Source organism: Anser brachyrhynchus (genome assembly GCF_964034855.1).
Source record: "Anser brachyrhynchus genome assembly, chromosome: 1".
Taxonomy (NCBI): Eukaryota; Metazoa; Chordata; class Aves; order Anseriformes; family Anatidae; genus Anser; species Anser brachyrhynchus.
This window is the reverse complement of record NC_137694.1, coordinates 98,069,327-98,083,794: the sequence shown is the minus strand read 5'-3', so window position 1 is coordinate 98,083,794 and position 14,468 is coordinate 98,069,327. Positions and strand designations below refer to the sequence as shown.

Genomic DNA, 14,468 nt, shown 5'->3' with positions numbered 1-14,468 from the left:
GTGTTCATTTACAGTAGCTGCGACAGCTGCCCAAACGGAGGAGAGAGATCTGGGGATGCTACAAAGGCCGAGTGGAAGCACAAAGGAAGAACCCATGCATTTTCTCCTCCTACCAGCTTCCCTGCTTATACCAGAGCCAGGAGGGGTGAAGGGAAAAAGACCCTGATGGCAGTGGCTGATGCTGCCAGCAGGAGTCCCCAGGAAGCACAGCTTAATGGAGGGCTGGTACCCAGGTGGAGGAGAGAAGAAACAGCAGGAGGACTGCATGGTCAAGGGAGCAAGAAGGAGGCAAGGAGCAGAACAGATGGGGGGAAGAGACAAAATGAATAACAGGAGGAGACAGGAGGATCAGTGTAACTCCAAAAGCACAAATTCCTTTTGTTATATGCAAAACAAATGAGTATTTTCATGACACTCTCTCCACCCCACACATATTTTAGGCTATGCGGGCTGGTGCACTGTGAAGGTTGGGAGGAGCTGGCACACTGGTGAAGGGCAGGGGAAAAGTTGTAGCCCTACTCTCAAGCTCTGGCTCATTGTGATAAAACCTGGGTGTGGGAAGATCAATGGTTTGTGTCAGAGGAACTCAAATGGCTAGTGAACAGCCCAGAACTGTGGGAGTGACTGAGGATGGACAAAGCAATGCTTTGCCTGTCTAAATCACCTTTCACCTGAGGGCATCTGAATCCTTTTTTTTCCACACCCTAATTATTTAGTTTCCAAATTAAAGAAACACCTTGCAGAGAGGGCCATGACAAGCAGAAAAACTATGCCTACATCAAGTCAGAAAACAGGTTAATAGTACTGCTAGGAACAGAAACCAGCTCTCCCCAAACCCATTCCTATATACTAACTACTAGCCTGTGGTGCTTGCAACCGTGAAAAGCCGTGCAGTTTTACAAACACACTCAGCAGGTGACAGAGAGAGCCCTAAGGATATATGAACACCTTCTCCACATGAGGCCATCAGAGCTCTGAGGTTACATGACATCTCCTGGCGTGCTCGGGAGGATCTTGGAATTATAGATGAAACAAATGGGGGTGGATTTTAGACTTTGACTTTGGACTTCAATTGTTGAAAGATGTTTCACCAGGATACCTACTCTGCTGTTCTGGTATTTCCACCAGCAAGGCCCATGCACCTTCCACTGGGCTTTCTAGATGGCCAACCTCCTCTAACCAGCCCCATATCTCCCTGTACAGAGCTAGTGGGCTGTAGCTGTTGCCTTACAGTTGGCCATCGGTCCTTCAGAACTCAAATGCAGCCAGATGTGGACTGCTGCCAAATCCATCCCTGAGACCTGCCAGCCTCACAGCAAACAGGAGAAATGCACAGTGACTTCTAAAGGGCATGAGCACAGCGAGCTGCCATTAAAAGGTTTCCCAAACTGAGATGGCTTTAGCCTGGACCTGTCATCAGAGCTAGCATTCATTTTCAAATCCAGATAAAGCCCCCCCACTGTAGGAAGGAAGCCTGAAGCAACAGAAAGGGACAGTGACTTGTGCAGCAGGAGGGGGCAAGAGGGGAGTTATACAGAGGGAAGGATGCAACACATGGATTGAGCAAATGGCAGTCAGTAATGCACCACCAGCACTAATGCACCACTGGCAGCGTGCAGAGGTCTCAGGTTGTATGCACTTGATGTAAAACCATGGAGGTGCTTTTGCTTCATGCTATCTCACCCAAAAGCCCAGCAGTCCTCAGGCTGTGCCTGCTGGCAACACCCCGATCCCTCAGCACACACACGCCTGTTTGGTGCAGACCCACACATGCTCCGTTTCCTCCACATGTGGAGCAGGCGAGAGCTGCCCAGGGGAGCACATGCCTCTAGGCACGAGGCCAGTGAACCCGAGCAGGTACACACACCCTTGATTTACGTCATGCAAGGCTATCAGCCTACTTTTATCTTGCAGTGGGCAGAGGGCCAAGTCCACCTTCCCACTAGCACAAGAAGGCTTTGCAACTTGGCAGCTCTCAGCAGCAGGGAATTCTCCCTCCACATGGTGTCTCTGTGAAATGGGGAAGGGGAAAAGCAATGTCTGTGTAGGGCAGCTCCTACATCCTGGAATGGCATCAATGAGTCCATGACAGCAGGCCTGAAATGAGAGCAGACCCGAGGTGAAGCCTCTCTGCACTTTTGTCTTCTCGTCAGTGAAAGCCACACGACAGGAGAAGGGCTCCCAGCCACAGTGACCCTTCCGCAGGAGAAGGCCTCACCCACCACAGCACAAGCACTGGATTCAGGCTACACAGACAGTCTCAGCCTGAGCTTGGGGCAGTGTCCAGCCTTCACATAACTTGTGACTGCAAGGCAGATACTACCCTTCTTAACATACGACTTGGGAGGCCCAAGCGATGCCCACCCTCTCGGTGTGGCAGGGCAGCCAGGAGCACATTTCCTCATCCTGAGGTAGGAGCAGCTCTGAGATAACTCAGATCCTCTCAGCATCAGGCAGGACAAGCCCTCAGACAACACGTGTCGGTGCCTCGGGCTACACACGTGTACCCAGCCCTGCACAGGTAGGTTCAATGCAGCCTGCTCAGCGGGGATGCCTGGGTGCACCTGTGGGTACTGACTGCTTTCAACTGGGGCTCCTATTCAGGAGCAAGTGGCAATTTGGATCAACAGACTGGTTTCTTTCCTACCAAGCATTAGTGCTGTCCTTCTCCCCCTGGAAACTCTGCCTGCAATTAGTTCCTGAGGAAGGGGCTTGCCTGTGCCATTAAGAACAGTTACATTACGCGATCTAGGAGAAATCAATGCCTCTAATCGTCGGCAAAGGCAGAGGAGGAGGACAGGGTGATGGGGTGTTTCTCTGGAGACACTCTTCTCAGGAGAAATCCCAGCGGTATTGCCCCAGGAAGAGAAACAGTAAGGACCTGAAGTAATTAAACTCCCATGCAGCAATTGTTTACTGAAAGAAGCGCAGAAACCTTCCAGCATCTCCCAGAAAGGCAGAGGCAGCCGCTAGACTCTCCCCAGGTGCAGATGAAGTGCCTCTGCCCTGAAGTCAATGGTCTGTGGTGATTTACACCATGCTGGCAAGTGGAGGGAGGAGGGGCGAGGATGGCCACCTTTCCCTTAAAATGCCCGTTTTCCTCCCTCCATGGCAGTGATTAAAGGCAAGACCATGCCTTGCAAGTTTTGAGGCATCCACATATTATGGCATAATTGAGATATTCTAAATGAGGTCCGAGATATTTTAATATCCTGAGGCAACAAAACCTGAACTCCGCGTGCATCTTCCCCTCTCTCTTTTTCGCCATTTCCTCCCTCCCGCACACCTCTGCAGTTCCTGGAATGACAAGACGCCTCACCGGCTGGCTGCGATCGCTGAAACACTTCCCTAATGCCTTCTCCTTCTCCAATTGCATTAAGCTGCATCTTTAGAGATACAGCCCTGTTTATTCATGCTGCTCGCGTGGAAGGGGAAAGAAATGCAGACTGCCTCTCCCCCCCTCCCTCCTTCGCCTCCATGGGTGTGGCAGGTTTAAACCTTTGCAGCCGCCGGCTCGCCAGCGCTGGGGTGAGGAGCAGAGGACAGAGCGGGAGGGAAGCCGTCGGATACGGCTGGTGATGAATGAGACTCATCGCACCCACAAGTGGGAAACCTGCTTGCGGGTTATTGTTTAATCACTCATGCAATCCGGTGCTGAGCACATACCCCCGTAACGCCCATCTGTTCTAGGATGCGGTGCATGCAACACCCGCGTTCCTAGCCACCTATCTAACCGCCCGGCTCTGCGTATCACCGGCTGCATCTCTTTCCTGGCAGCAAAGGTTTACCTCAGATTTTCAGAAATCGCCTTTCGGGTATGCCTTCTTTTAGCTGAATATTTTGTGGGCACGGATTCAGAGGTGCAATCAGCTGTGGGCAGAAATGACAACCCCGAGCTATCTACATCTCTCATGGGTGGGCACAGTCAGCCAGATACTTCGCTCTTCACGCTGGCATCGTACCCACTAGGAAGAATAACCCGCAAGGTACAAGTGTGTGAACGTATTTGTCTGCGAGGGGTGGGAGGACAGTCACATACAGGCACACCTAGACACGAATGTGAAAAGCTTTCTTCCACGCCCAAGCCTGTAATTTCAGCATCCTGCTCTTTCACTGCCAGAAAGGCGGGACACCGAGGGCTTCCCCAAAAAATAATTTGAGGAGAGCGGTCTTTATTTTGGGAAGGAAGCTGCCGTATGCCATGAAGAACCTATTCCTTTTTTTTTTTTTTTTTTCTTTCTGTGAAAGGTCTGGGTGGGGACAGAGGAAGAGCACAAGCTGAAAACCAAGGTCTTTTTCTCCTCCACATTAAAGCTTCCTCTGATGTACCAGCACATCGCTGACTGAACTACATCGCCAGTTTGGCGATTTTGGTGTGTATTCAGGTATAGGAGCAGGAGCTGGGCTCTGAGCCCAGAAACGTTCACAGAATCTGCACATTCAGGATGTATGGCTGCATAAGGATGAGAAAGCATGTGCGAACGAGTGCATGTGTGCTTCTGCATATATGTGTAGTACAGAGGCGAGCGACCAGAGAGCGAGGATGCGTGCTGCACATGCACGCGCAAAGGGGTGTGTACCATGCGGTGGATTAATGTACAGTGTGCGGAGAGAGCACTCTGTGTGAGCAGGATACCTGCATGCCATGCATTTCCGAACGTGTTCGAATACAGAATGATAGGAGTGGAGGCACTGAGATTTATAGAACAGACACATCGGGAAATTAATTAGGAAATTCATGCCCAACCTGTGATGGTACGGGCAAAATTATCCCCCTCTCCCAGTAGCTGTCTTCTGACTCTGAAGAATCCCAGAGCTACCTACTTTATTTCAAAATCTGCTGTGCACCTCCGCCCACTGCTCTGTCACTCTGCCTCTCTGTCTGCCTGCCTTTTCCTCCTCTGCTCTTTTCATCCTGTATTTGCCGGCTGAACGTGCTCTGCTGGCTGGCTGCAACGTGGTCCCCCCCCCAGCCATCACCACCTCCCTCCAGATTTTAGTGAATGTATCGTTAATTGTGGAGCATTTGAAACCTGCATGGGGAAAAACATGGCATGACGCAGGGTCCCTTTCCATCCTGTTCGCCTGCCCCTCCCCATTATTCTACAAAATTGCTCCTTCGTTTGATAACACACGTATCTCCATTCAGAAACACACCTTAACCTGGATTTTCTTTAAACGCTGTGCTCTTCCGTAGTAACCAGAGTCACTTGCATCAGTGTGCTAGGCTATTGCTCCCAAGTGCTGCAGTGCTTTACTGTAAGAGATATATAAATGTATGCATATATAAAGTAACCGCTGTGGTTCCACACCTAACACTGAGTTGAGCTCTGCTCTCAGAACAAGGACCAAAGCTCTTTGTCATTACCTACAAATTCATAATTAGGGGAAGTTTCCAAAATGCCTTATGAAGATACCCAGGGCCAGCTCCTGCCTCCAAGTTCCAACTGAATAAATCCAAGATCCTCCCGAGGAAGTCCAAGGAGCTCAGCCAAAATGGGCTCTTTTGACCAGCAGCAGGCTTGGACTTTCACATGAAATAAAAAGGGGAAGAGCCAGGGGGGAATGAATGATGTAGCTTTTTTTTTTATTTATTTATTAAATTTCCTTATCGTTTTGGTCATGAAAATTTTGTCACTGAAAACTAGCCGCCACCCAAATCTTCTTATCATCCCCATTTGGTGATAGGGAAAGCCAGGTGGTACCAGTAAAGAGAATGAGCTGGTTTCCAACAGGTTCACACCGCGAGCTTCCCTTATCCCACCCGAGTTCGGAGCTGACAGAGGCGTGGTCCTCTGTCTCTTTACCAGCTGGTGCAGTTGTCTAACTGGTTGTACTATGGAGGGTATTGCAAAAAGGGTGACTCTCCCCTCCCCGGGCTAATGCTTTTGTTATTAATTAATTACACTTTTCCTTATACCATAGCTTTAAAAAAAAAAAAAAAAAAAGCTTCAGGTTAAGTCCTGCTCAGATTGTTGTAACACAAAAAAATGAATGCACCTGTCCTCCGAGCCACCTCGCAGCACATGCACATAAAGCATCTCCCATTCATCGGAGCCGTGAGCAACAGAGAGCATTCTGACCAGGGATCAAGGCTCACCGGGCATCCTTTCTTTTTTCTGCTTAAGACGAAGAATTGCTTCCTTTATCTCCAAGGTAGAGGCAGATATCATCACGTTTCCTGCCAGCCGCCCCCCACCCCCCCACCCCCCATCCACACCCTCAGAACCACAGACCGAAAATCCTAGGCAATGCATCTGCTGACAATTAAAATAATAAGAAGAATAGAGGGGGGATCCTGGTAGCTCCCCAAATGTGGACATAGGCCACCCCCCTTCCCCACATCGCCAGCCCCGGAAAGGCAAAGCAGTCGCGCTGAAGGGTGTGAAAAGAGCCTTCAGTCGCAAGATGCTAAAGAATTGCAAAAGAGACATCTGCTGAAAGCAGCTGAAATTTCCTCCCCCCTGCCCCTGCCCCTACCCCAGCCCCTCACACACGCAAGGCAGACACGCACCCCACGGACCCCCGAGAGCCTGGGCGATTTCTTAGCAGAAAGAAACGTAAAAATCTTCAGCTCTACCTGTTTTGTTCTTCTCATACAGCACAGCATGATCGTATTGTCCCCTTCCTTCCTTCTTCTTCCTTCCTTCTCCTCTCTCCTTTTCCTCTTCTCTCTCTTATCTCTCCCCCCCACCCTCTCCACTCCCTCCCTCCCTCCCTCCCTCTCTCTCTCTCTCTCTCTCCCTCTCTCGCACACGCACACGCACACACGCACACACACACCAGGGCAGTTAGCAGCGGCTCTGAGGTCCACACATGCACACGCCGCCTCTCCCTGCCTCCCTCCCGCTATCCCTACCCTGCCCAGAATTGTTCCCCGGCTCGTCACCTTCCCCACCCCAACCCACCCCACCCCACCCCCAGCCCAGCGCACCCCCCACCCCCCCCAGGTCCCTTTGCCAGCCTCATGAATTATTAACATCTCCAATCTGGACCCAATTACCCAACGCCTTCCCCACTGTACAGAGGGGGACACTGCGGACTGCGGCGGGGAGGCAGCGGGGGGGGTGGGTGGGTGGGAGCCCCCAGCCCCGCTCCCACCCGAGCCCCCCCGGCCGCCGCCGGGAGTGGGATTTATATGGGGGAGAAAGCACGGGGTGGGCACGGAGGGGAGAAGAGGGAGCGGGGTCCTTGCCGCCGCATGCAGTGTGCTTCATGCACAGGTGACGTGCCGTAGGTGGGAGCTGACAGCTAAAGGGGAATCGGAAAATCTGGTAAAATGGCTGTTAAAGGCCCCCCTCCCCCTCCCCGGCACACTCGCCAACATATATGCACACGCTGCCTCCTTCCTATGTGCAGACACAAACCCTGCGTGGCCAAGTCCTGCAGCACGGAGCGGGACAACTTTCTCCCCCATCCCCCAAGTCCATCCCGTGGACTTTGTACAGGCGCAGAAAATGATACTCCTGCTACAGATCTGTGCTTCAGAACAGCTCCAAAAACTACAGCCATCGTCCCTTCCCCTTCTCTATTCCCCTTCTCAATTTCCCTGCCTAAGTAATTCCTGCGCCTATTGATCTCAGCCTGCAAATTTCTGTAAGTTATTATAAGGGAGATGTGCACGTTCACACACGCAGCCCGCCCCTGTGCACGTGTGGGAACAAAAATATATGGATCTGCATGCATAGGAGATCATGGCAATGCTGGAGTCTGAGTGAACATTAATGCGTGTGCACACCCCCAAGCACACGTCTTGGAAGTTATAGCACGGTGTTTTCTCCGAATATATATGAGCAGGATAGCTATATCTGTCATCATGAAAAAAGATATTCCAGACAACGTCTAAACCGAAGCATGAGATTGTCGAGCATGTTAAAAATATAAAAAGACTGCTGGATTTTCAGGATTTCATCTACCAAAATTCAAATTTAGCTTATTTTATTTACTGTGTCTGGGAGGCACAGTCGGATGCTGTTCTCTTTCATAGTACTAATGTCACTACATCAACTTCTCTGCTACGCCATGGAGTTGCTTCTAATTTATTTTTAATGTTAAACTGCTCGCAAAAGAGAAAAAAAAATTGTCTTAGGTTATTATTGAGTATATCCAAATGCATTGTTAACGCGAATATTGACACGCACCCTTACACAAATAAATACATATATAGATACAGCTTCTGGAATATCCCTCAGTGCAGGCTCCTACATAATCACATTCAGTTGCTATGACATCACTGCAGTTCCCAGCACCCTATATTTTTTTTAAGGAAAGTAAACAGCATTTCAAAGAGCATCTACCTAGCTATCTACATCTGTGTGTAGTTTAAGTGAAGCGCCTTTCAGGGTTAAGCAGGTATAAATGTTAGTTCTGGTTTTGCAGTCTAGAAAAGGGAAATAATGGCATGGTAATGAGATTCAGAGATGATACTAAACTGGGAAGAGTTGCAAACACCAGCTGACACCGAAGAAGACCACAGGATTAAGTAACGAAAATTAGATTCAGCTTCAGAAAATGCATGCAGAGAGAAAGAACGCCAACTATGCAATCATAAAAAAAAAAAAAAAGACAGGTAAGAAGCGGATCTGCAGAAAGCAGTGGGCATCAGGTTGGAGGAAGGGATGTCAGTGGCACACACCACCGCTGGTGACACCATGCCAAGGCTCTGAGAAGCGGCGCAGTGACATTTTGGAATATGCCCATGGGATTTCGGAGGCCCTGCCCCAGCTTCGGGAGTTGCTGGGGGCTCATCGCCAGAACAAAGTTAGCGTGTCGTGAGCTTGTGTGCGCTTGCTAACCCACATGAGTGCTCCGTGTGCCCCTGGGAGATGGGACTCATCTGGCCAAGCATGCGTGGCTCTATCTGAGAGCATCACCCTGGGCTTCCTTTGGTGATAGTGAAGGAGAATGGGAACTTCTCGGATGTGATTCAGATCATCCTATAGCAGGAGCCTAAACTAGGTCAGATGAATCACGCTTCCGAAGTGTTTGAGAAGCTCATGTTCTTCCCACTGAGGAGGCCTTTTTAGGGAACCTCCCTGCTGTAGGGAGCCCTAGCGAGGAAAGCCTGCCTGGCCCCCCCTTTCCCAGACACCCACCCAGAGAGGGAGCAGGCTGGCAGCAGAATGGCTGCGCTGGTACAGCCAGCTAGGGGCAGCCCCCTTCCTCTACACACCTGGGGTGGCTTCTCACCACCTTGAGTCAGAGCCAGAGTCAGAGCCACTTCTCTTTGTGCCCAGCCCCACAGGCACTCTATGCTCTAGCTTACTGCTAACCACTTTTGTCACATAGACCAAAACCCCTCAGTGGGTTCCCCATGCATGTGGAGGGGTGGTGAGCAGCCAGTCCACTGCAGAGTCACGTCTGAGTTCCCTCTGAATTAATCTGCTCAAGTAAAACAGCCACATGCTGACAACCCGAGTTTCCAGGGTACTTCAGTTCCTGACACCCCTTTCTTTCAAATCAGGACCCTTTAAGTACTTTAAAAAGTTGGACTTTAAATTCTTTAGCCAATTACATGGTTTTGATGATTATATCCCAACAATTCTTGTCCTGCCATTTTGGCTATGCCATCACTTCAACCTGTAGGGTAAACTATCTGATAACAGCATTCAAGGAAGAAAGGATGAGTCTGCAGCAGTGAAAGAAAGGCTGAAGAGAATGAGGAATTTGAGTAAGAAATTAAAGACAGACACTTCAGCCAAGGTATTAATGAGCAGCAGAAGCAAAACTCAAGGGAAAGAGACGTGAATCCCCATTTCTTGATGTCACCAAGTCAAGACAGGATGCTTTCATCCAGCTGACGCTTTTGTCTCTTCACTGTGCTGCCAACGCTGGTTCATTCAGCACTCCTTCAGAGTTTCTGGATAACACTGCTCTGTGCAGTGTAGACATGCCCTGGAAGGCCCCTTTGACCTTGGCTTTTGAATGTACACAAACAAAAGGAAGAGCAGTCCAAAGAACAACGTGAATGGGGCGCTGGGGAAAGGGGGCTGGCAGGTGGGGGTGAACAATGCGCGTAGATTTTAAAAGATTCATCTGTGAGACTTGACTAAATGACAGCTAAGGACGTGAAGAAGTGCGATATTTTCTAAAGCTACAAGCCTCAAGACAGGAAAGGAATTATTTGGAGGAATACATAGCCCACTGCTTGGCACATGCTGCATGTTCCTCCTCTGCGAAGGAGGGCTTGGTGCACGTAAAGTAATTATTGAGATGACTCTTTTAATTCAAAGCCATGTTTTCAAAGCCACATTTTCAATTTAAAAGGGTCCAGAACATTTCAAAGCAATGAGACATATCGGTGGTTGTTACAACATAGGGTGGTGAACTGAGAGGCACAAACCACTGCTTTTTCCCTGTTCAATTCTGCTACAAGGTTTAGCAGTGCCTGAAGTTACACCAGCAGCTCAAGGTCCATACTGGTCCAAGAAAAAAGCATCTTTGGCTCAGCTGCAAATTTAGGTGCTATAGTAAGAGCTCATAATCACTTCTGGTTTGAAGAACCACTTAATTTGAACCAGCTTCTGCGACTGTAATCAGGCCGACCCCCCTGGCCAGATGAACTTAAATAAAATGAAGAAAAAAGAAGATAGTTTGCCTATAAGAGCTGTCCCAGTGGTAAGCAAGCTAAGCTGAAGAGGCGTCTTCTCAAGAGAAGTACTATGAAAGTCCCGCTACTAGGGATATTTAAAGCTTCAGTAAAAACAGCACTGAAGTGAGGGACTTGCTTTCATTGGGAGATAGACTGGATTTTCTCCTTATTCATATGTTCCACATATAGTGGTAGCCTCGCCTTTTGTTAGCCAAATTTCATGTTGAAGGGAAAAAAGCCAATTTCATAAAGATTTTTTAGGATCCTCATTTGAATAGGCATTCCTGAAAATCCCACTGCTGTCCCACTTGCATTTTTCATATCCTCAGTAGCTATCCAACTCTGGTCTCGTTTGGGCTCACTTTCAGTCATCTGTGTCTGATTGACACAAAATAGTGCAGGGTAACACTACGACCAAACTCATGTTGTAGGCTGATTTATATGTATTTATGACATATTCATTATATTATATTTATATTTAGATATATTTATAAACCATTCTATGATTCCACAATCTCCTTGGGGGAGTACAGTCTTCAGTACAAGGATTACTTATGTCAGTTTTTGTATTTGAGTTAATCCTGAATTATTAATAACAAGAAAGGAGAGCCTAGTTTATTTTGACCTAAGATTGTGTGCAACAGGTTGTAATAAGAGGCTTTAAACCCATGATTTTCAGAAGTCACAATGGCAGTGTGGCACTGCGTCTTCTGAGGTCTGAAGCCTTCTGTGGAAGGCTTTTCTGCTTCAGAAAATGCCAGTACAGAAATATTTCATTCAGTTTCATGACTGCTTGGTTGCTCATCCTGCACCACAATGAATACACAGGACGTTACTAGCACCTGTTGCTAACGTGTTAGCCAAAGAAATATGCACAGATGCTCTGCATTTATTCCCAGTGATTTCTTCTTTTCTTCCCATGCCTGCACAGCTGGGCTCACAGCACTGAAGACACCTGACTTTACAATAGGGAACATAATAAGGAATGGCCTCAATAATTTCCCTGTTTTTATCATTCTTAGAAAAGATGTTTTTTCTCTAACTTGTGTGGCATACACTAACTGGAATATCTGGGTAGGAGCAAGGGTAGAAAGATTTTAACATGCACAAACAATGGTCTTTATAACCACAAGGTCACGGTTAATTATTGTTGAGCTTCAGAATCATCAAAAATACAAACACAACAGTTAAATCCCAGCATGGCTTAGTGCTGAAACCATAACTCTTCCGTAAAATGAAATCTTATCTGTTTGTCTGTCAAAAAGAAAAATGTAATCACCGAAAGTGGTCAGCCTATCAGCTATTATCCTCAGTGTAGTAATAGTCTGCCGTGGGGGAATGTGATCCTTTACAAGGCAGACCAAATATGAGACAGGATGACCCAGGAAGCCACCTCCTTCTCCTCCAGGGACCCTTCAGTCTCTGCCGTTGGGTCTACACAGCAGTCCCTCCCGCTGTAGCACAGATCCAACAAAGCAAGCTTCAAAGGAGAATCAGTTGTGCCCAGGAGCTCAGCGTGGCCCAACCTACCCTGCTTTTCAGGCTGCCCCCATCATTTATTCAAAATCCTGCAGTGCCAGGGCTAAGTTGCTGTCAGCATCTGAGCTGGTCACCTTACAGTGATGGGTGTGATGGGACGAGGACAGAGGCAGATGTTAAGGAGCAAGTCCTGCTCTCTTCAGAGCATGAAAAGAGTAGAGAAGTCCATCCCAGTGCTGTTTCACACTTCCTGGCTTCTTCACTGATATATTGCCATTCCTCTAACACCCCACTGCTGAACGTGAGAGCTGCCCGGTGATACCAGCATGATGACACGACAACGTTATAGCGTGTCACAATTCCCTGAGCCTTCTCTGGAACATCTGTCTCAGCTCTGCATCTGCCTGCAACACCCCTGCTTCAAGCCAGAGTGGGGATGATGACCTGGCTGCTCCAACGCTAGGAAGGTGAGTGGCAGGGACAGGTTCATCCTCCTTCCTTCCTGTCCCACAGCTGATCACATTCTTGCTTCTAGCAAAACAGCTGAGTTGAGCAGAAACAGTCTGCACGCAGGAAAGTACATGGAGTATCCTTGACACAGACAGGAAAAGGGTGAAAGAAAAGCTGAAGAGCTTCCTATGCCCTTAAGGCTCCAAAAAACAGCTCCCTTGCCTTGACTTCATTTAGATTGGACATGATACTGAAAGAGGAAGGTCCATGTCCCTGAGTTTATCCGGGAGGCATGGCATATGCAGAGGGTTTGTTCCCTTGCAGCAAGATCCACAATGCAAACCTCACTGTATCCAACTACAGTGGAAGAGCTCCCCAGTCGAAAATGCAAAGAACTTAGACGGACAATTGGTCTGTAGCTTGGCCACACCATAGCCAAATTTTATTATAGTTCCCTTTAAGCAGAGTCCTGCTAGAACTGGGAGGTGGACCAACTGTGATTTTCATGCAATCCAGCATCAGACCTATATTAATGGCATTTTTGCAATGCAGACGTTGCAACAGTCTTCCAGGGTAGAAAGTGCTCATTTTGGTCAATAAAATAATTCGTATTGGAGAATGGAAATTCACAGTTAAGATTCCCACAGCTCAGTATCCTCATCACCTCACTCCAGTGGCATCAGAGCTCTGCTTTGGTGTGTGGCCTCATTAAAAAAAGAGTTCTCCTACGCTCACAGTTACGTCGTGCCCAGCCTTCACAGTAGTGCCCTGGTATAGCAATTATTATTTGTTTTCCAAGACCCCACTGTTAGCCAAAAGCATTCACCCCGGAGGGCAGGAAACACAGATGGAATTTTATTAAGAGTCCAGGACTGTGCAGGTGGGAATCCAAACCTGCTGCCCCGTGGATGGAAACCGCGTCGCAGCGAAAGGCCCCGTTTTAGCTCAGCTCCGCAGGATTCAGAGCTCTGTTTCTGGAGCAGGTTTTTCTGGAGGTTTAGAAGCAGCTCCAAGCATAACAGTGAATTTTCTGACTGCGTAAATCTGGGGGATTATCTCCTTCCCCAAGTGATTCTGGTGGCAAGGAGAAACAGAAGGTTTCTGGAGTGAGGCAGCTTAATCTCTCCAGGCAGCTACACAGTCCCCCTCACTACCTGACAGAGCTGTATTACACAACATCAGTGGCATAACGCATGCCTAGCACTGTGACATGCTAGAGGAGCTAGTCCCGTTTCACTCCTGCTTCACCCCTTTCTTTGCCCTACAACCTGCACTCACCATTCACCCAGCTTCTCCCACCCTCCTGGTGTAAGCTGCCATCCAGAGCTGCCAGCACCCTCCTTACGGTAGGTGAGGCACAACTTGACAGGAGCAGAGGCCTGAGAAAGGGAAACGTAAGCCTGAAGAAGGCAGTGGGAAGGAGCAAGGGAGGTGACAAGGACCTGCAGTCAAGTGAACAGGGATTTTTGTGCCCACTCAGGAAATAGCACAGGAGATGCAGTACTCAATGGAGGTGGAAAGGTCTCCTTCAGTTCGAAGCAGAAAGGAGGAAAAAAGCATTCACCCAGTGCCTACACCAGGGAAGACAAGTATGTTGATCTTGATGGTCTTCTCATGAGTGTTCATTTCAGCGGGGTAAAGATAAAATTTATTTTAATATCGTATGCTGCAAAATGTGAAGGGTAATTCTGCCTTGTTACCTTAATGTATTCAGCCAAAGAGGAGGAAAGAGTTCATTCTCTGTTTGTTATGAAAGCTATGCTCAAGTATGAACAATGTTCCACAGTAAATGATGGAGAGTTTGACAATCTTACCTGTATCGTATGATCATATATTGAAAGGTTCTATTGTTAAGAACAGATACAAGAGAATACAATTTCAGCTGCCTCGGGAACTGTAATTCCGAGCTTCCTCATTTTTAGAGTTCTTTTTAAGTCAGAGATCCGTG

The 14,468-nt window shown here is 48.3% G+C and overlaps 2 protein-coding genes across 2 annotated transcripts in view; one reads left to right on the top strand and one right to left on the bottom strand.

Moving 5' to 3' along the window:
• GAP43 (growth associated protein 43) overlaps window positions 1-6,735 on the bottom strand; it is a 55,188-nt gene extending 48,453 nt beyond the window's left edge. Inside the window, exon 1 of the mRNA XM_080577182.1 lies at window positions 6,581-6,735. Coding sequence (XP_080433308.1) covers window positions 6,581-6,610 — 30 coding nt within the window. The 5' untranslated portion in view covers window positions 6,611-6,735. The remainder of the gene's footprint in view (window positions 1-6,580) is intronic.
• LOC308188312 (uncharacterized protein) overlaps window positions 1-14,468 on the top strand; it is a 111,587-nt gene that overhangs the window by 47,660 nt on the left and 49,459 nt on the right. The gene's annotated exons all lie outside the window — the stretch shown is intronic.